The sequence below is a fragment of the Lutjanus erythropterus genome, chromosome 22 (assembly GCF_056507025.1).
Source record: "Lutjanus erythropterus isolate fLutEry1 chromosome 22, fLutEry1.hap2, whole genome shotgun sequence".
Classification (NCBI taxonomy): domain Eukaryota; kingdom Metazoa; phylum Chordata; class Actinopteri; order Lutjaniformes; family Lutjanidae; genus Lutjanus; species Lutjanus erythropterus.
This window is the reverse complement of record NC_139338.1, coordinates 16,464,427-16,487,302: the sequence shown is the minus strand read 5'-3', so window position 1 is coordinate 16,487,302 and position 22,876 is coordinate 16,464,427. Positions and strand designations below refer to the sequence as shown.

The 22,876-nt window shown below is 39.8% G+C and overlaps 2 protein-coding genes across 2 annotated transcripts in view; one reads left to right on the top strand and one right to left on the bottom strand.

Annotated features, from left to right (window-relative positions):
• The first annotated feature begins 7,567 nt into the window (after positions 1 to 7,567).
• On the top strand, positions 7,568 to 10,334 carry LOC146306789 (transmembrane protein 60-like). The gene is made up of 3 exons (XM_084710872.1): positions 7,568 to 7,731; positions 8,048 to 8,177; positions 8,601 to 10,334. The coding sequence occupies exons 2-3, from the start codon at positions 8,094 to 8,096 to the stop codon at positions 8,916 to 8,918; spliced, it is 402 nt and encodes a 133-aa protein (XP_084566998.1). The 5' UTR covers positions 7,568 to 7,731; positions 8,048 to 8,093; the 3' UTR covers positions 8,919 to 10,334.
• A 6,440-nt stretch (positions 10,335 to 16,774) lies between these two features.
• LOC146306788 (uncharacterized) overlaps positions 16,775 to 22,876 on the bottom strand; it is a 43,677-nt gene continuing 37,575 nt past the window's right edge. Inside the window, exons 7-9 of the mRNA XM_084710755.1 lie at positions 19,899 to 20,069; positions 19,686 to 19,794; positions 16,775 to 18,535 (exon numbers count right to left, since the gene is read on the bottom strand). Of these exons, the coding sequence (XP_084566881.1) occupies positions 16,937 to 18,535; positions 19,686 to 19,794; positions 19,899 to 20,069 (1,879 nt within the window). The 3' untranslated portion in view covers positions 16,775 to 16,936. The remainder of the gene's footprint in view (positions 18,536 to 19,685; positions 19,795 to 19,898; positions 20,070 to 22,876) is intronic.

Below are 22,876 nucleotides of genomic sequence, written 5' to 3'. Positions count from 1 at the left end.
TTGTGAAAATTGGTCAGAATTGGCACACGATCAGGGGACCCACAAGTTGAGTATCACTGACTTAGAGAAATGAAATGAAGGCATTTTACTAAAAACTATAGACCTATGATCATCAGATGATAAAGAATAAAACATGAAATGGACTTTGACTTAAATCTCATGGCAATAAAATTACTACAACATCTTCTACGTTCCTTCTATAGTTAACACAGAGGCCTCTGAGTTTTGGTTAAACTCCATCTTTCCTTATACATGAGAAACAATACATGCTGAGCATCACACTCAGACTGTTACCTGTTTTTAAAAAACCTAAGCCAGCCTGTTCAGGCTTAGTCACAAGTCTGTTTCAAAGTTGAATCATCTTATATGTGTGTCTAACTTTAGGTGGTTTTGTCAAATGTGTGAAACTACATTACAATATATTTCTGGGCAAAATGGCAACATGTAGTAGAACATGGAGCACCTCTGCATGTGTGTTTTTGTTGTATAGGAAACCAGTAACCACAGATAACACAAACACTCGCACGGTCCTGCTGATTGTAGGCTGGCTTCACTTCAGTACACACACACACACACACACACACACACACACACACACACACACACACACACACACACACACACACACACACACACACACACACACACACACACACACACACACACACACACACACTCTAACTAAAAAAGCCCTGCATGGTCGCCTCAGAAGGGAAGTATGTTTTTTCACATTCTCCTATTTTTCCATCTGTCTTTCTCATTCAGACATAATGACCACTACTCATAAACCACTGCTGCTGTCTGAGCATGGTCACTGGTGTGTGTGTGCATGTGTGTGTGTACAGACAGCTGACACCCTCACAGCAACAGAACAGTGGTTGTTGAAGCATGCAGTGTTCAAACAAAAACACACTATGTGGACAGTTGGGGAAGAGGGGGGTGGGAAAATAGTAAACACACAATGACCGCACACGCGCACACACACACACTAGACTCACCTCTGTTCAGGCCGTGTAGCTGACTGGTGTTTCGTCCTCACAGCCAAATTAGGACAGGAGCTGTACATTTGTAAAACAAAGAGAGAGACAGCGAGACGGTCAAGAATTTCTGTCCTGGTACAATCACATTTGAGATTCAAAGTAACAACAAGAGTGTGTTAGTGTGTGTGTCTTACACGCACAGGTCCCCTCTAGACACAGTATGAACTCTCAGAGACAATAATGACTAACATCAGGCAGCAAAGGATCTGAACAGTCAGCTTTCTCTAACAATGCAGTTTTTGTGGAAAGTCAGAAGACAGATTGCCGACTGATGCTGGTGATCATCACTCTTCTCATCTTCATCTATCATCATCATAGTCATCCCCCAACATGTCTCCTTTATCACCAATAATTATCCTTCAGAATTCCTGAAAATGACAGGCTGAGGCAGCTAACCAGTAAGTCAAACTGTAGGTCTTCTGAAGATAATCAGCTCAGCATGACCCTCAATCACATCAATGATTAACATGTGGAGGACTTCACAGAGTTAACAAAAGAAAAGGACATCTTCATATAAATGTATCTTTGCACAGGTGTAAAATCATCCTTTAGTGAGAGATGCAGGAGTAAATTACACTTCTGAATGATAAAATTTGCAGCAAACAAAGCACAAGCACATGAAGCATGTGCATTTCTTTACAGTTGGAAACTCTTCATCGAATGAAAGAGACGGTTGGCAGATAAACCTGTCAAACAGACTGAATCCAATGCCATTAGTCAAGTTTGAGGATGACAAGTATTGCAACCACAAGGATTCATGCTATGACCTCCTTCAGTGAATGGAACAGGGCGTATGCTGATCAAAACAAAACTGAGGCCAAGGGCTTGTGATTCCAGATGTGAGTTTTACAAAGATTGTTTGTTGTCACTCAGCTTCAGTGAATTCGACATTGCCCCTGACAAAAGCTACACTAACAGAGATAAGGGGTCAAACAATATGTTAAATAGATATGTAAAAATGAAAATCTAATGCCTTTAAGCATATGTTCAATCAAAATAAAGCTTTTTAACATTCAACCAATCAGATCGTGATGTGGGCAGGACATTGAATGAGACTGCATCGGCGCAGGGAAAGTATGATGAGTATTTTTTGACATTGTATAGACTAAATGATTAACTGTGAAAATAATAATGAAAATAATAGTTGCAGCCTGATCGGCTCCAAGGTCAAAATGCACCTGGTGTAGATTTCCCATCCTGTGTCTAACACTTGCTTTCATAGACTTAACCTGGGCAGCAATGGCTGATCCTTTCATAACACCCTCCATGTTATCATTAACACAACCTGTCATTCTACTGCAGTACAGCTGAGCTTGTAATTTGGCACTTTTCCAAAGCCACTTAACCTTTTCTCTGTGACCTTTCTGCTTGCGCTCAATGCTGCAGTGGCAATATTGCTATGAATTATATGAGTGCCCTGCAGGCCACTTTGCAGCTCTAACATAAAGATGATATGGCAGTCTAGTGTGTGATGTAACTGTATTGCAGCTGATGATGTAACCAGCTCTGCAGGCAGATTCAAGCTGCACAATACACACAGCAGCATCATCTGAGAGCTCCTCAATGAGACGGACAGAGAGAGCCAGCAAAAAAAAAAAAAAGAAAAACAGAGAGAACAATGATACAAAGATGTACAAAGGAATACACTGGTTAGACAATAGACAGCAGTCTGGGTGTGTGGATGCTACAATTACAAACATTTGAGACACTAAATCAGGCAGTCACTCAACCACTGCAATTCACTTTGTGGAAATACATGTATGTGCAAATAAAAATACCCACTGCGTGCACACACACACACACACACACATGCAGGCATGCACACATACACACTCAGAGCACTGATTGACCTCTGGTTCAAGTACACTGCGGAAGTGCTGCACAGCTACCTTGACTGGCAAGTACTACTGGCCTAACTGACAATCAATCAATCAATGTCTCAAATGGCATGCACACTGTGTGGTCGCATCTACACTACTTCCCAAGGGAAGCCAGCTAAATGTAACACAACGCTGATTTTGTCAACACACAGGACGCAGCAACAGTTATTTAATCACTCATCTTCCATCTGTCAACAAGCAAACACAATACCTGTTTGCAAACCTTTGCTGAATGCTCTTGCAACCTCAGCTTCCTGCCATTTGCTGCTGCACTACATTAAAGTGCCTTGCTCAAGGTCACCAAATGCTTCTCATACCTGACTGAAAATCATGTCTACTCTCACTGACAACATTTCTTTTTTGTAAGTGATACAGATGTACACTACTGTGGTGCCACGTGTTATAAGTCTTTGTGAATTAAAGCATCACAAAGGTGTGAAACTGTGAACATGACGTGAATGGATTCTTGAAGAGATCAAACAAATCAAATGAGAGGTTTACTTCATTGTTATGCAACAGCAATATTCTACTGGGGCTGCAACTAGCAATCTTTTCATTATCGATTAATCTGCTAATAATTTTCGAGATCGGAGTCAGCAACCTTTACTATCAAAGGGGAAAAAAAATCTGCCTGGGGCTTCTACTATTACATTTTCTACTTTTCACAGAAACTTTAATTGTTTTAGATTTTGCATCCACAGCTAGCATAGACAGACCCAAGACTAGCCACCAGATTTTGTTTTTTTTAGGAAATGGCATATTGTAGGCTTTGATGCACATTTTAGTTGTCAAAATGTTTTTTTTATTCTGTGTACAGGCTACAGATTTTTACTGGACAATGTAAAAATCAGGCCAGAACAATGATAAATAAAATTTAAATGTTGAAAAAATTTCATTGGAATATTAATTTCCATACACTATTTTTCTCAAAGCCACAAGGTGCCACTGGAGAGAGGCAAAAAAAAGCCGCAGATTGCCAATCCCAATTCTAGATTAATCCTTTGATCATTTGGTCTCTAAAATGTAGAACATTGGGAATAACGTTGATCCCAGTTTATAAAATATTTTGATATTCTTGCATTAAAAACTGCTTTGATGATTAATCAACAATGAACATAGCTGGCAAGTTTTCTTTTCTGTCAATAAATTAAAAGATTAGTTGACTAACTGTTGCAGCTGTACATTCTACATGTTGGATTTTTAGAAATACGAAAGTACCTCTTGAAATAGTCAAATCTAGAATCCCACATTATGCAGTGCTGCCACACATGTCTGACTGCATACCTGACTGCCTGCATGTGAAACACACGGTAAATTACTGGCTGCAGTCCAAACACAGTCACGTCTAACAGCAGATGATACTGCAGTGGGTCGTTTCTGCTGGTGTGTCATGGTTTTATATAACAAGATTTATTGGGCAACACAAATATAATCTAGTCTGTTCCGCTTCCTCAGCCATATATTTTGATTTACAATAAAATTATATTTAAATGAAAGGTTGACAAAAAAAAAAGTCTAACAATGTTACGCTCTACAGGTTTATTTAACTGGCCTGGCTGTATATTAACATTATGGATTTGCACAGGCTACAGTGAGGAGGAAGGTTAATTTAGGGGTCACATTATGATTGCAATGGAAAATCTGGTTAAGTGATGACAGCGCTGATCAGACACTGGGACAGACAGACTGTCTGGACGGCAAACCATGTTGAATAATCAAGACGGCCTGCCAAATTGTGAGCCTGACCGCCTGCTGAAGCCTTTGACAGTTTCTACTCCAGGGATATACGAGATAGGTGGAGAAAACCAACACTGGTTATACAACAGAATACAATAGAATGAGAGACAATGTATACTCAGAGAGTGTAGTGAAGACTACAGTAAGAGTGACGAGTGCAACATGAAAAATTTAATACAATAGAGTTGAGTAGAGGAGAATTTTGACCTGAAACTATTAGTTGATTTTATTTAAAAAATAACCACTAACTACTTCAATAACAGGTATGTTTATGCCAAAAAAAACAAAACATAATTTCACTGCTTCCAGACTCTCAAATGTCAAGATTTGTTGGTTTTCTAAGTCTTACATGATTCTAGACTTTAGACTTAGGAGTGTGGATGCACAAAACAAGCAATTTAAAGACATTACTTTCAGCTTTCTGACATTTTACAAATTAAACAAATAATCAACAGGCAGATTAATCAGAACTGCAGGCTCTCTGAGGGAAGACAAGCAAACACACTGGCAAAAGAATTCTTCCAGTAAGGTTGTTACAAATATCTAAGCACCAGTAACTTTTTCACTTCTTCATTCATGTACACGTTCAAGACCTCAGTTCAGTTCAGTCTTTACTGTCCTGCCTGAAATTTGCCTTGCAGCACAGCCAAACCAGGCAGCTATCAGCAACTTCTTCGCTATCTGCACTGTGTACAGGTTGTTAAAAAAACAAAAAATAATTGTCCTAGTTTGTGTGCCCAGGAATTGTTTTCTTTTTTGGTAGCAAAAGAGACATCAAGTATTGTTACTTTATAAACTACTAGTGTTGTATTGAAGTTTAAAATTCTGGCAAATTCTGTATCGACAACTCCAAGTGGTGGTGTAAGAAAATATCGATACACTTGGGTGTCACGATAATGTTTTGTGATACTGTACCATTCTCATAAATCAATCATTTTATTGTGATACATGCAAAGATTTGCGGCACCCTGCTTACAGGATCACACTATATTGCACGAATTGTATCACCAGATTCTTGGCAATCCACAGCCCTATTTTCCAGACATGCAATGCTTTCCATGATTTGTGGATAGCCTCTAGATGAAATCTAGGAAATAGTTTTAGCCTACATCTTGTTCCATGATCAGTTTAGGTAGTATGTGACAGGCTGAAAAAAAAAAAACTGAAACAACACCTCAACCACCTCACCTCTCTTTTACATTAAGATTTATGTTCTAAATTGCAGGGTTGCAACAAACTATTTTTTATTGTCAGTGACTCTGTTGATTATTTTCTCTATTAACTGATTAGTTGTTTGCTCTATAAAATGTTGAAAAATGTTGATCACTGTTTCCCAAAGTGAAACACTCAAAGATCTTTTGTCCACAACCCAAAGCTATTCAGTGTACTGTCACAAAGGATTAAAGAAACCAGAAAATATTAATTTAAGAAACTGAAATGAGAAAAATTTAACTTTTTAGCGCAATCGTTTTCCATACAATTGGTGATTATTTGCAGCTCTAGCTTACATCTTGCTTTTTTTTTTTTTGCTTCCTTCATTCTTATTGATGATTCTCCCTATTTTGCCATCCACATTTCTATTGCAATGCTGCAAATCTCTCTATTGTGAGAATAATTAAGGATTATTTTATCTCATAATGTTTGGATCAAAATGAGAGAGTAAAATTAAAAAATATAGAGTATGCTAAAACAGGGTGAAATACAGTGGTTACAAGTAAATTAGTGTTAAGGGAGTCGATCAGTAACGGTTACTTTACAGTCGCTAAGTAACGTATATAACTGTTAGTAGCTAAACGTTACTGTATGTGTTTTCGCTCCATAAAAGGACAAGACCTGTGCAGCCCTACAAATCAACTTAAAGGCAGCTAATCTTGTAGCTAGCCTCCATATAGATGCAGCCACGGTGTTTTCAGACAGTGTTCATGGTTCAGTTCACACAGCAGTCCGTCCTCCTCCTGCTCCTGCTAGCTCCTATCATGCTACATAGTTAGCTAAGCTACCGGCGGCAGGCACAAAGAGCCTACACAGCTGACCCTAATAACACAAATCATGATAACCGCTGTCCAAACATGCCATTCAGCCACTCACTCTTACCTCCTTCACAGTGACGGCTACTCCGAGTCCCCGCACAGACCCAAACCGTGCTCTAAAAACGTGATTTGCGCTGCACTAAGCTAGCCAATCTTGTCCACTGTCTAGAAGAGATGCTGAGTGTCTGCTCACCGATATTTGAAGCAGTGGCTGCCTTTTCCCTTTCTGTCTCTCTCACTGTAAAAATACAACTTCAGCCCCTACCCGTAAACCACCGGGTACATGCGCCATCACATTTTAAGCCAATAAACCTCGCCGACGGTGGGTGAATGAATTGAGAAAAATTAGCGCGGGTCCACACGAACACACGATGAACAGATGAGCCGAAAGCTAAAAAATAAGCCAACACAATGTCGCTGTTTTATTTAATGGTGCGGTAAATTACTTATGAACACGATCATCGGGAGACATAGAAAGAGCTTTACTTACCTCTAGTGGACGTTAAAACTCAGTACAGGAAAGGCTGACAGTGGGTTTGCGCTTTTGCAAAAACTTTACGGTTAAACCCGAGCGTGCTGTGTCGTGTCTAGAAAGGAATCTTTGATTTGCAAAACTCTCGCGAGATTTGTTTCCGTTATTTCTTCTTTGCACGGTATAAATGTCGTATAAACTAATTATATTTTATAATGTGACAGACAGTGTTTAGGAACAGAAATAACTCAGCTAAAATTGCGAAACTGTCATGGTTTTGGTTAAAATAAGCACACTCGCGAGATCTTTCGCGGGTCTGGCGTTCCCTTCTAGGCACGACCAGCGTGGGAGTTAAATAAACGTGACGTAGAAACAATTTGACCCAATTGGCTTCCAGGAAGGGCGGGGCAAACAGAGATAACGGACCTGAAATCCTTCCGTCTGGTGTGTTATCGTTAACGGATACGTCTGTTGGTAATTATGTGAAGTATTATTAAAACACGCGTTAGAGTCTCAGTGTACGCCACAAGGGGAGACGAATATGCTTGCCATTGACGTAGAGATACCGTAAAGTAAGTCGGACTGTCTACAGTAAAGCAGTAACCGGTTAGCTAAATGCTACTGGGCTGTGAAAGCTAACTGTCATTGTAACGTGAGCAAAGCTAAATAACGATGAAAGAAAACAAATAATTTTAAGGTAGACCCAAGTAGTATAGTTTCAGTGAAATGTTGTTTGATGTGGTTAACAGCACCACGTGTTAAATAGCGAGTAGTGGCTATTACAACGTTGCTGTTGGTTCTTTTGTAGGTTTTCTTGCTAAATTTTTCCATAAATCATACATTCACAATAATTATGCATGTCTGACTGTTTCTGTCTCTTCTGTCCAGCTTCTGTGTGTCTGTCTCCTCCTGTGATCGGTCTCCAGTCAGTAAGATGTCTCTGGCTCAGAGGGTTTTGTTGACCTGGGTCTTCACCCTAGTCTTCCTCATCATGCTGGTACTCAAACTGGACGGGAAGGTAGTTTGTTTTTTTCTCTCTTATTATTTTTCAGTCTGATCCTGTAAATCTCCCCTTTCTTTCAGCTCTTGTGTGTGCAGAATCTTATCAGTTACACTGTCAGCCAAATGTATTTTCTAACCCTATATATTATTATATTTTAGTAGTTTCAAGTCAGCCAAGATAACCCAATAGTCAGTTTTTTATTACGCAAAATAAAAATCAGAAATAATTCCCCTCAGATATATTAAAAGTAAAGTAATGAGGAGAAATGTGAGTAGTAGAAAGCACAGGTATGTGTCTAAAAATGTAGGGAATAACAGTTGAAAGTTGCCAAAATACAACTTTATTACTTCCCATCTCTGGAAAATGACCCATCACACTGACAGAAAGTGTTGATAAAAGCATTCAGCATATAACTGATCTAATCTTTTCCCTTTGCAGGTGCAGTGGAACTGGTTCCTCATCTTCCTACCGGTCTGGGTCTTTGACGGCATCCTCATCCTCATGCTTGCCATCAAGATGGCGGGCCGTTGCAAGCCTGGCTACGACCCGCGCAACGGCTCCCCAGACCTGCGTCTGCGTGCCTGGTACCTGACGGCCATGCTGCTCAAGCTGGGCTTCTGCCTGACTCTGTGTGCCAAGCTGGAGAAACTGGCGGACGTAAAGCTGACATTTGTGTGCATCCCACTGTGGACCATGTTGCTGGGAGCGCTGGTGGAGCTGGGGCTGAATATCTTCCCTGAGAGGAGAGAGGCCTAAAACCTTAACATGAATCATTCCACCATAATTGTTGAGGACAGATTTGTGTTTGTATGACCGTGACTTTGTGAAATTGGAGCTTTTGATTATGTTTCCAGAGAGGATCAAATCATCCTCTCAGACAGTGGTATTCATCTTAAGAAAAAGAGACTGTGTAAAAATGAAAATCATAGTGTGGTCAGACCTCAGTGGAGTACGCTGTAAGGGCTTCAACCGAAGAGCTGCTATTAAATCTGTCACAATCCATTCATTTAAAATGATCAATATAGCTCAGAAATGGCAGTATTTTCTTAACAAAGACAAAAAAAACTACCATATGGGTCAACTGTACGTATGAATGAGACTACTGTGAAGCCGACACTGGAAGAAATGTTAACATCCTCAGATGTTTGTTTTTGTTTTGAACTCCAGACGTTCAGTATTGTTTCTGGTGTTTGTTTTCCACTGTATATAAGCTAGCACATATGCTCTTGTAAATAACTGGAGAAACTAGGGCTGCAACTACTGATTATTTTCATTATTCATTAATTTGTCAATAATTGTCTTGATTAATCGATTAGTTGTTTGGTTGGAAAATGTTGATCATTGTTTCCAAAAGCCCAAGGTGATGTACTCAAATGTCTTGTTTTGTCATAATAGACAAAAAAAAACCCAGATAATATTCACATTTGAGAAACCGAAATCACTGAATTTGATTTGATTTGATCCGATTCTAAACTGTGGGTGTTAGGGTGTGATTGCACAAAACAAGCAATTTAAAGATGTCACCTTCTGCATTTTTCACAATTTCATAACATTTTACGGATCAAACAAATAATGGAGAAAATAATTGTCCAGTGGATTGATTACTTTCAAGAAGCAAATGTACGACAAATAATTGATTAGCAAAATATCTGGCAACTAATTTTCTTTTGCTCAACTATTCAATTAATTGACTAGTTGTTGCAGCTCTAGGAGAAACCAAATGATATTTGGTGAATTTTGACTCGACCTTCTTTATTTAAGCTGCGTAGCATTAATGGTCACTCTCGGTACCAGAATCATGGAGTGTAAATTCTCTTACATATGCTTTAGACATCGCTTGACACTTTTTCTTTTCATTCCTGAGCTGTGGAGGAGAGTAGCTGGCCAAATATTATTTCACAAGTTACAAATTAATTTTAGAGGTGTTCATGACAGTAGCTCGGTTTGGGCTGCAAGCACAGAAGAAGTCGACAATTTAAGAAATTGTTAAGGACATGAAAGCATTTTGGAACAACTTGTGATTTCCCCACAGGCTTCCTCCGCTCCTCTGTACAAGGTCTCTTTTGTACCATTTAAATCATCATGTGCCCCATGAAAATCAGTACACAGTCATCAGGTTCAACTAAAGGTTCGACTAAAGTTACTAAAAACACTTTACATGTATCAAACTTGGTGACAGAAATGGAAAATCTAAATGAAGTTTTAATATTAGGATGTAAACTTGAGACGGAGCTCATCAGAATACTTTATACTTCATGGTACAGCTGACTGACACTGACATTCGTTTTGTGCCATTTGATTGTTTTCTCATTCTTTGCGTTATTTTGCACCATGTAGAAATGAGGAGTACGTGTTTTGACATCACAAGTATTTGATAATTAATGCATGTCTTGTAAAAAAAAAAAAGAAATAAATGGTTTCAGTACATTAAACTGTGGGTGTTTGTCTGAAACAGTCTTGCTGAAGTGTTTCCATGCTCAGACGGATCACATTGGTTACAGATTATGCAAAACAAAGGAGGGAGGGTGGTGGTCAGGGAGGGAAATCATGCCGGGATGTGACCTGAAATGAACTGTGAAGCAACCACAGAGCCAACAGCAGTGTGTGTGTCGTGTGTGTGTGTGTGTGTGCGCGCTCACGTGCCCTTTTAGGGATGTACAGACATTGAGGTCTTTGTCGTCTCCAGTCTGTTTAGTCTTGAAATATTGTATTTGTTTTATGATTTTGCATAATTCTAATATCCAAAAATTTCCAGGGTGTCTACGTGTATCAGTAAGTTAAATGCAAGACTTTTTATTGACACTTTTTAATTAAATTTAAGGACAAGTTTGCTATAAAACTGAACATGAAAATTTAGGCATACTCTTCTGAATAAATGGTTGAGTTCAACTTTTGCACTTGGAGTTAATTTTAGACTACCACCGGAACATTTGATTAATAAATATTTACAAACAGAATTGATTACTTTTTAAGGTGTCGTGACAGTAAATGTGAGTGACTTTTTAAGGCCCTGTAGCCGCCCTGTATGAGATCAATGTTTCCAGTTTGCAAAATTTATGTCCACAGAGCCCCAGTTGTCCAGACTCTGTCCTCATTAAAGGAACTGAAAGAAAAAAAGGAAATGATTTACAAAAGCGCAGTAGTGGACACACTTCCAGGAGGTTTCAAGTTTAGGCCGAAGCCAGTTTTTTCCACCGTGGAAACAGTTTTGAGTCAGACTCCACACCTTTAACACCGGCCATGATCAGAGAGACAGAATGATGACTGCAAGTGCAGAGTTGGATATGTTGGTTGCGCTGCACAAAAAGTCGAAAGAAATGAAAAAAAAAGCATGTCTGTGTTTAAAGAACAATGTGGAGTAACAGCATGTTTAACATACAACGGCTAGTTGAGCTTGTAATCATTACAAGCATGTAATTCTTTAACACCTGCTAGCTGCTATTGCTGTAAAGTTAGCCTGCACTCTATGAAAGACAAAAAATGACAAAAGCATAAATAAATGAATGAATAAATGAAGAAAGGATCGGAATACTGCCTCTGCACCCAGTAATATGACATAAAATATAATATGAAGTCACTGGTGCGCGCTGCTCAGTCTCACGCAGTTTAAATGAGGTTTTTCCGAGTATTCCCTCCAAAAAACTCTGTCTTTGTCTCCGCTCCAACTTCCTGCCTCGCGCCCACTCACTGCAAAGGTCAGCCGAGCTCCTCTGGGATTCCTGCCGTGTGTGAGAGTGCATGAAAGGATGGAAACAAGAGGCCAAAAGGCTGCTGTGAGGTGTATTTGACCTGACAAACACCAGCCGTGAATTACGCGGCTGCTGCATTGTGGTGTGTATGAGTTGTCTGCTCAAATCTGGCCTGCTAAAAAAACTGCTGAGCTCATTGCTGCAGACTGCAGTGAGTGGGAGGCTTGCATAAGAGCGATACACAGCGAGAAAACAAAGGCAGGTACAGTATCTACATGACAGCTGGAGGTACAGCTTCTTTGACCTTTAACCAAACACATTTACAAACACGAAGGGTCAGTTTTGAAGTATTCTGAGGTGCTTCTGAGGTTCTACTTCTAGTGTTGACATGCCATAAATCTTATACCTTAAAGCAGCTATAATAAATACTTTACATTATCAACAGATAAAATGACTGCTTATATGTCAAAGGGCTTCCTTGAGGTCATGAACCCACAGAGAATTGTCACTTACTCTGAGGGCTGCATCATACTACATCTCATTTTTGATATTTATAAGCAATTACCTCATTTCAAAAATGTAGAATTTATAAGCTGTTATAATACATTAGAACAGTTCTCTATGTGTCTTTATAATTGGCTAAAGTCATGGTAGTAATAATGTGCTGTCTAAATCTAAGTCTAAGTCTAAAACACTTCGAGGTATAAAACATTATGAACGCTTAACTTATAACACATTATGTCCACCACTTACACTTATAAGTTATCACACATGATTATAAACATTTATTAAGAGTTTTATAAAGCCTTATAGATGCATTATAATATTTAGTCATGCATGATTATTAACATTTATAGAGGTTTATAGTCCTTATAGATACATCATGCTTTTTAATGCACGATTATAAATGAGTATTTATAAAGACTTATAGATGCTTTATAATGTCTTATGAGTGTGCTTATAATGCATTATGGACAAGACTTTCATAGAAATGGTTACCCAAATTTTTAACTACCACATCAGGAAACACGAAGTCTTACTCCAACATTTTTCATACATTGAACCTTTTATTAGCTAGGCTCATATTTAAAGTAGAAACCACACTACAAGTTTTTTTCCTCTTTACAAAACTTCTTATGTACACTACAGTGCTGACAGTTAAAAATCACAGAAAAACAAAATAGAAAAAAAAACCCAAAACAAAACAAAACCAAAAACTTGAGATAAATAAACTCTGTGAAAACAATGCTAGCCCCTGAAGACTTGTTTTGCTTTCAACCATAATTTTGTCACATTTGTACAAAAAATATATAAGTTCCTGTCAGTTTTCTTTTTGTAACATCTGAAACCCAAAAGCATAAAAAGAGCTGCAGAGCGCCTTACAACTGGCATCAAGTGCTTAATTATCACCTCACTCCTTCCCAAAGCCACAAAGAGAAGAGTTCTGTCACTGAAATGAAGTCCTGAAGAGAGCTGAAAGTTGAATTTTCAAGGATTTTCCACAAATGTCCTTTTAGGGAAATCATCCCAGATTACACCACAAATATTTGGAGGGTTTTCAGATACCAATTTGAGGCTTTGCTCTCATTTTCCAGTAAAAATCTAAAACCAGGGCTCAAAAAATTCCCATGAAAGGACGCAACTCCTTCTCTGTGTGGCTCTGGACCATTTAGTAGTTCACAGTTAAGGACAGGCACTGGGGAAACGTGGTGGGCTACATTAGCAAGTGGGCTGTCACTCCAATATCGATATTAAAATGAAGACATCATCAATTTTCTCAACATCAAAGTTCCACAAACTGTGGGACGAGCACTGAGACAGAGGAGTTTGACTCTAACAATCAGATATTCACCGTCTGGAGAAACATATACTCTTCATAGTTAATAATTTATTGTACTTTTAAAACACAAGAAGTCACTCCAGTCCCTGGTTGATAAATAAAACATTTGAATAAAACACGCTGCAGAGAAACTGGACTTCAGGTAAATAGATAAATAGTGCTTTGGGAATGAACTCTCGACAGTGTACCTTCTGTTTGTCAATAAAGAATAAAAAACACTGTATCATAGAAGTGCTGAGGCCTGAATGACTAATGGAATAGTCTTGGAAGAACCTGAAATTGTTGACGATCTGGGATTCATGAAATATTTTCAATCATGGTTGATATATCCATGTCACAAAGTGCTGTGATGAGTCACGTTTGGGAAGTTTTGACCTACTGCATCTGTATGATATTGCTCTGCTCACTGTTATTCTCATCCAGATGCTGTGAGATCTAAAGTTAATTCGTGGCGAGCTCTTAATGTAGCTGCCAGACCGAAGAATATTGAAAACCCCGAACAAGTCTAAAAGTTGACTAAGATTCTTTTTTTTTTTGTTTAGGAGACCAATCATGGATGTGTCCTGAATGTTTTTTTTTTTTCCTGAGACTCTGAAGGCCCGTCTGTGTAGCAGCCTTGTCTCGGTCAAATTCCTCCTTGACCGACCAGCAGGTGCTCGGTTTCCAAAATTAGGAGACCCTGGTACACATCCAACAGACGCTGAGAAACAGCTAAATGACACTAAGAGCTCTGCCACTGGTGCTGAGGGCGACAGATACAAGATAATAGCAAAGCTCAAGAGGAACAGTTTGACATTTTGCAAAAATATGCTTGTTAAGGCTGCAGCTTTTCCTCAATCGATCGTTTTAAAATGCTAACATCTGATTCACTGATAATCAATAGTAATTACTAAGATATAAAACACACATTTTTGCTCATTTTTTCCTCTTTTTTCAATTGTGAGTTACCATTCTGAGTCTGTGAAGTAAATATGAAGCCATAAGCAGCAGCAGGTTAGTTTAATTCAACACAAAGACTGGAAACAGGAAACAGCCAGCCTGGAAAGAAATGCCTACCAGGTTACAGGTTTGAATTTTCAATTAGTTTTTCTTGTGTATTTGCTAGTTTTAGTTTTTATATATTTAGTTTTACAGTAGTTTTAGTTAAATTTGCTAAATACGTGTTTATGTGGCTAAATATATGTACAAAATACTTCTACAAAATGCAATCTAAATGTTTCTAATTGAAATATTTGAATACATGTGAAGCATGAAGGGGCTAATTAATTTGTTGTTTCTGAAAGGGTGTTGTTTTTATTTAGTTTCTGTTTGCTAGTATTTTTTTTGCACAAAAACTAGTTTGCACCAGGCTGTGCTGGACTATTTCTTGGCCAGCAGCAGCATTCTTGGAGTCTACTCCAGTTTCTTGGCTGCTCACACAGAGAACTCCCCAGTGTTTCCACTCTTTCCGCTAAGCTAAGATAACCATCAGCTGGCTGTAGCTTTATATTTACTGAACGGACATGACAGGGGTATTGATCCTCTCGTCTAACTCTTGGCAAGGCCACAAATAGACCTTATTTCCGAAAATGTCAAACTATTCCTTTAAATTGTGACTGTCTTTACTTTTATTTTACTGTATAGTGTAGCTTACAATACAGATTTATAACTGACACAGGGTTTCCTTTTTATTAGTGGCACATTAAAAACTGGACTAATGTTCTTCCTGGACAATAAAAAACTGGAACAAAAATAAAAATCAGTTAAGATACCTGTTAATTATACTGAAGCACTCCTCAGTGAAAATGATTCAACAGGACGTTACTTTTTATCCATAGCTTTGAAATCAGAGTAAAAATACTGATACTTGTTGCCACCATATCAATAATGGAGAAATTAATTTAAATTCAGCAGATTATTGCAGAGCATTATTGCTCATAATACAATATTAGGGAAAAGTACTGCGATATACTGTATTGATTAAGAAGTATCGATACAATATAGTAGAGGAAATGTAACAATATTACGCCAATACAGTAGTGTGTATTGTATAATATCACGATTTGACCCATCATTATTCCAGAAACAGTCTTGGGCACAAAGAATACACTAGAAAAAGCCACAAAAATGGAAGCATTAGCTGCAAGTTTCACAAAAAGGTCGTCATCAAGACCTTTTCTATATAAATATGTGACACAAAGTCTGCAGAAACCGTTTCATTTCCTTCCTACCTCTGATGGCTCACGGATACTCTGATATTTGAGGGTTATGCTCACTTCAAAAAAACAGAACCAGACAGCAGTTTTCTCAGACCAGGGAACCTAGAGCCTGAATAAAATCTTCTTTAAAGGGAGACTTTCGAAAAATTTGAAGAGGGGCTGTGTGAGGTACTTACTGACACCTAATTTTAAAAATCTATATCAGTTTATTTGCACACTATATTTAGAATATTTGCACAGCTTTACCTTGCTGTCAGACATTTTTTCTGATGAGAAACCACTGTCATATAAGCAAAATATTGCTCTCTTAAAAGCAAACAAATGCTACTGACAAAGAGTCACTTTACCTCACAGGACACAGGAGTTGCTGGTCTACTGCTGCCTTGTTCAGTTAGTTTGTCTGTGTTCTTCAGTGAATCCAAACTAGCCTATTAAAACACACAATAACACAAACAAACTAACGGATCGAGGCAGCAGTAGACCTGCAAGTCCTGTGTTCTGTGAGGTAAAATGATTAAGATTTCACCTACGGAGATTGGTTATGTAAGAGAGGATAATACTTGCTGTATGCTGTATACTTAAACTGATACTGTTTTGACCTTTTTTGGACCTTTTTTTAGTGGCTAAAATACGTTTTGTTGCAGACCCTGTCCACAACACGTCATTGCTTAGTTTCTGTGCTGGCACTCTTCTCTACCATCTACTGTAGCTGATACACTGACTATGGATAGGTACCTCATGCAACCCCACTTCAAATAATCCCAACTCTCCCTTTAAAGTCAAAATTACCAATAAATGCAATCAATTCTCAATATTTTCGAACCCAAGCACAACCAAAAGCATCAGTACAATCTAAACCACTCGGTCAAGAGGTCTGGGGGTAAATAAAGTCCAACTTTAGCTTTATAAACTACTGTGTTCAAACCGACACACTCCATCTTCCTCATCTTCCTCCTTATTTCCAATTTTACATCGTTTTACAACAACACAGCCAAAATAAAACCTATACAGTCGTTTAAAAACAGCATCCTGTATGTACAAAAACTACTATAAAATCTGTTTCTGCTCCTCTTCATGCTTTGGGGGAGGAGGAGGTGGTAAGGAAGGAGGAGGAGGAGGCGGCGAGGAGGAAGGAGGAGGCGGGGGATGAGGGAAAGGCGGTGGCGCCGAGGTTTGGTATTGCGGTTGTAGCGGGTAAGAGCCGGGGGGTGGCTGAGAGAGGAAAGACTGAGGCGGGAGGAAGGGGTGAGAGGGGAAGTGTGAGTGCTGAGGGGGGAAGAAGGGTTTGTATTGGTGATGGTGGGACAGGTGAGGAGGAGGAGGAGGAGGGAGGGACTGGGAGCTGGTGAGGGGAGCGTTTAGTGGAGGCTGGTAGTACGGTTGGGACTGCGTGGTGATGTTTGGATGCAGGTGGAGCGAATTCTGACCAAGGAAGGAGTTCAGAGTTTGAGGCTGCGCGGGCAGCGAAGGATTCGGGGGGAGGAGCGGAGGCCTGTGAGGAAGGTGGGAGTGCGGCAGGAGAGGTGGGAAAGACGGGGGGAGCATGTGAGGGAGGTGAGGAGGAGGTGGGAGGTGCTGGGGTGTGTATTGCTGCATGTATCCCATCCCTTGCCTCCCGACGTCTGGTGGCAGATGTTTCTGATCAGAAGACGTCCCGCGAGTCCATTTTTCTTCAAGTGTCCGTGAGTCTGACGGCGTTCGAGCAACCGTGTGAGTCCGTGTGTCGGCTTGTGAGCTCGCAGAGGTTTGTACGTCTGATGCCCGAACATCCGATTGCGCCAGTGATTGAGCATCTGAGGGGACGTCTGGCTTGAGGCGAGGTGAGTCTTTGTCCTTTGAGGGAGAAGGCAGCTGGGACGTCGAAGACACGGCGGGAGGATGCTTGGGACTAGTCAGGGAGGTTGAGACAGACGAAGATGTAGATGGAGACGAGGTAGAGGATGGATGAAGCGACAAAGGCGACAAAGAGGAGGAAGACTTCGAGATGGGTGATTTAGGAGCTGAAGAAGAGGACAAACTGGAAGACGTCGTTCTGCTGTCCGAGTGATGGTGATGGTGGTGGTGGTGATGAAGGTGCTTCGATGACGCCGCTTTGGGTTTTGTGTCCTGATGAGGAGGATGAGAGGGTGGAGGGAGAGGTGAAGGTGATTTATTCTTGCAGAGAGGAGATGCTGGATGTTCTGCTTTCACCTTCGCAGGAGGTGAAACCTGCTGTCTTGGTTTGACCCTCTCTGTCTCCTCCTCTTTGTCCGCTGAGGGAGCAGGCGGAGATGAGAGAGGGGGGCGTTCTTCCTCCTTTTTGACAGCCGGTAACGTCCTGTCTCCCTCCTCCTTTATCCTCTCCTTCACTTCTTTCTTTTCCTCTTTTTCCTCCACTGTTTCCTCCTTCTTCAACTCCACCTCCTCCTTCTCTTCCTTCACCTCCTCCTTCTCCGCCTCTTCCTCCTCTTCTTCTCCTTCTCCTTGATGGTACTGTGTTAAGCGGACGTGCCACGCCAGACTGCAGACACACGACACCGTCTTGAACTGGTGGACCACATTGCGAGGAATGAAGTATACGTCGTCGTGGCAGAGGCGGATGCGAGCATAGCGGATGCCCTCGCGGCGCAGCTGGTTTAGTTTGGCGTCGTCCACCCACTGCACACACTGTAATGAGGGAGGAGGGGAGGAGGATTTAGACAGAGGACTGAGGAGGTGCACTTAAAAATTAAACCACCTGACATCAATTATGAAAACTAGAAAAAAATTGTTTCACTACCATTACTCTTATAAATTACTTGTCATCCTTTATTGTAATGTTATTATAAAGTGGTACCAAGTTTTCTCCCTCTTTGCTAGGGATGAAACAAGTAATGGTTTTGTGATAAAACAACATAAAATTCCAGATGATTAGTATTATCATTACAAATTTTAATTATTATTAAAACCATGTTTGATTACCACAATATAAAAACTTAGTCAATACTGTACTATACTAATACTATATAAACAAGAGAACAGTTTACTGTGCTACTTTTGGTCCCTATAATCATGATATTAAATGATCTTACAGTTTCATCTCAATTTTTTGCTGATAACAACTTTTAGAGAGAGAAGTTGGAATGCTAGACAGAACTTTTTACATTTTTTTTTATAAAAGATAATGTTTTGTAATCTGAAGGTCCCCGGAAATTCCTTTTGATCTTTTCCAGGGCAGGCAGAGCTGCTCTGTGGCTATTTTTGTGCTGGTACAGTCTTCACATAAAAAGAGTTTCTTTATCTTTATCAGCTTAAACACATCACATCAAGATGATTTAAAGAATGAGATCTGTATATCTGTATTACCTAATAAGAGTTACCATTTCTTTTTGCCACCAATAAAAAGATATAAGCAAGTAAGCCTCTCTCTCCATCAGCACAATGGGTCTAGTGGTAAATATCAGTAATCAGTATTTGCCAATTTCATGTTTAAATTGTTGTATTGTCCTTATTGAGGTTAAATTAAGTAAACTAAACAAAAACATATTTATTTTATATGTAATACATTCAAAGTCTTTGCTCCAGAGAATTTCTATAAGATGGTGCAGTTCAGCTTTTCTGCACCAGGTGGCACCATCCAACATCACATGATCTTAACTCAACACGTCACCCAGTGTAAACTAGTAGGAGTTATATTGAGGTATAGCTCAGGAATAAGTAATGTCTAATTTGGGACATAATGAGGATGACCTCACTGAGATGAATAATGCTTGAGCCATGCCCTCTGTGTTTGTGTGTGTGTGTCTGTGTGTGTGTGTGTGTGTGTGTAATGTAAAACCTGAGAGAGCGGAGGTTCATGTAGATCCAGCTGCAGCCTCTGAACTACGTGAGGGAAATCACCGGCGTGGAAACACACGACGTCTTTGGTTACGCGAGGAGGCTCTGAGCTGAAAACGAGGGAGGACAGAGTGAGGAGGATTGCTGCTGATATCTGTTAGTACACGTGTGTTGCTTCTGGACACATCATATCACATGCTGCTTCGCTGCCTACCTGTCTCCGGCCTGTACAGCCTTCAGCACCCCTACTGCTGCTGTGGTCTGACGTTCAAAGCCCTGGCCAATGTGATCAGCATGGGCCCGGGTCCTATCCTCAAACAGCATCTCTCTGGGCTCGCTGGTCCTGGGCAGCGACTGCAGCAGGTTCTTCACCTCATTAGTGGAGCTATGATAGGACACAAATAAAGATGAGATCAAATAAACAGTACAGTGACACAAAATATGTTCACACAGCTCTACAAAGAGATTCCTCCCCGCTCTCTGCTTCCCTGCTGTCTAAATTAAGCAGAAAATGACTAAAGGTGAGTGAACATCTTTGTATACTGCTTTGTTTCCTGTCTACTGTGGCAAAATAAAAGCAACAGACAGGCTTTATCAGCTGGTGTTGTTATCCCCATTGACACTGATGTAATCCAGACGCCACAGCGCAACATGAGTAGAAAGGATGTAAGAGCTGCTGATGAATATAAATAAATATCAATAAAAAAATGAGGCCTAAGATGGCATTTGCTAAAGTCTTCTTTTGTCCAATTAACACCCAAAATCTCAAAGATATTCACATCAGTAATTATAAGCAGGAACAACAGATTTTTAGAACTATTTTACCTAAAAATGGATTATAAACAATTAACAAACTATCAAGTAGTAGCTTCACAGCGTACTATGGCTGAAATGATTAATTAACTGACTAGTCCACTGTTAAGAAATTGACGACTATTTTGACAGTTTTAATTAATTAAATGTAATTTAACAGGCTGAAATGTCATTTGTTGTTTCCACTTCCTTAAATGTGAGAATTTGCTACTTTTCTTTGATTGGTATTATTAAAGTGAACAAAACACGTAAAACAAAATGCAAGTAACTTAATATCTTTGGGTGGTGGACAAAACAAGACATTTGAGAACACCACCTTGGGCTTCGGGAGGCACTGATCAACATTTTTTCACAATTTTGTGACATTTTATGGACCAAACAACTGATCAATTAATTGAAAATAATTGTTAGTTGCCGCCCTAGTATTCATATGTACACACTTGGCTCATTTTTATGCATTTAGTCCTCAGCCTCTCAGTCTGTGTGCATGAAGCTCTGTTGCCAAACAATGGAAGTACTGCAGTCAGCTCACCACTGGATCAGTGACTCACACACTGGAGCTGCAGTCAGATTCAAACAAGAGTATAAACACACACGCACTGAGTCTGTGAGCGATTCCTTCGAGAGCGTAGCACACACACACAGACACGCAGAAGAGCAGCGAGCCTAGCTGTGCTCAACACTTAATTGTGCATTCATTCATTCAGAGATAAGAACAGAGAGGCAGGAGCTGGTGGAAGAGGAAGAAAGAAGCAGAGGAAAATAGTACAGAGAGTAGGGGGGAAATAACCACACACACATACACACACACATACACTGACACACACACAGCTCAGTGTGTGTGAGCTGACTGCAGGCTGACAGTAATGAATGTAAAACCAGGAAAGCTGGTAAGTGAAACACTGAAAAGAAGAAAGTGTAAAGGGAGGAGTGCTGAACGTGCACATCCACATTGATATCTGAAGTCTTTAACTATATGTGAGGTCCTGTTGTATGTCAGTGTGCATTGTGTTAGTGTGTGAGTGCTGCACCAAGTCATCAGGATGGATTCCTGTGCATTTATGGGCAAATGAAGTGGGAGGGAAAGGACGAGAGGAAAGGGAGAGGAGGAGAGGAGGGGGAGAGGAGAGAGGAGAGATAAAGGAGGGAAACAGGAGAGGAGGGAAGCAGAGGGATAAGGCAGTAATAAAAAGAAGTGTAAAGACGAGGGAGAAAAACGAAACAGAGGGAAACACGATTTATGACGACAAACTCTGTCAATATACATCTTAAAGCTGCAGCACACACTCCATCACATTTACCTTTCAAACACTGAGATAATGCATGATTATTATTGATTAATCTTCCAGTTTTCTCTGTTAATTGGTTATTTATTCAGTCTACAAGATGTCAGGAAAAAAAATCCATCAGTTTCCCACTGCTCAAGGTGACATCTTTAAACATCCCCTCCAGACATGTTTTAACACAAACAGAAGACTTTGACTTTAAGAATAATTTGTGTCTTAAATCATTTTTTCACAACTAGAGTTACCGCCTCGCAGTTACCAGTTTACATCCATGTCTGTTGAGACTCATATAACAGGCTATATATAGTGAAGACTTTGAGGGAATTTAATAAAAGTGCATTTTTGGCAAAACGGAAGTTAGAGTACTGAGGAATTAGAAAGAGCTTTGTCTGATGATGCAACGACAATCACCTGAAGCTCGATGCTTCATATATGGTTGTTGCTGCAAATATGCTACAAATTGCAAAATGTGGATTCTTCACACACATCCTCAAACCGGCAGCACTGAAAATTTTCACAGTCACCACAGTCACAAACCACAGGTGGGCAGTGCACCCAGGATTAATCGCAATTCATTGAAACTGAAATATGGTCACAATCTCCCCTTCTATTCCTGACTTACGGCGTTGAATAATGGCCGGAAAAGTGTTTCTGCAGAACATTACAATGTCATAATATATATAAAACGTCATCATTTTATCCTATGTGTCTTTTGTTTGAAATAGTCATAATTAGCGTATGAATTCTTGTGTTGTGGCAAAATATGTGTTTTGTGAAGTCACAGTGTCCTTTGACCACCAAAGTCTAAGCAGTTCACCCTTAAGTCCAAGTGGTCATTCATGCAAATTTAAAGAAATTCCTCCAAGGAATTCCTGAGATATTCTGTTCACGAGGACGGGATGGACAGACAACCCAAAGACAGGCCTTGGGCCACGGCAGTCGCCGACACGGCATAAAAATTCCATCACCATTTCTCACAGCCCAAGGATGACATCTTTAAACACCCCCCTCCAGATATATAAAATACTCTGCTTTGAATAATAATTTGTGTATGGTGTGTGTTTTTCTTCAAAAAAAGTTCCATTACCTCGTT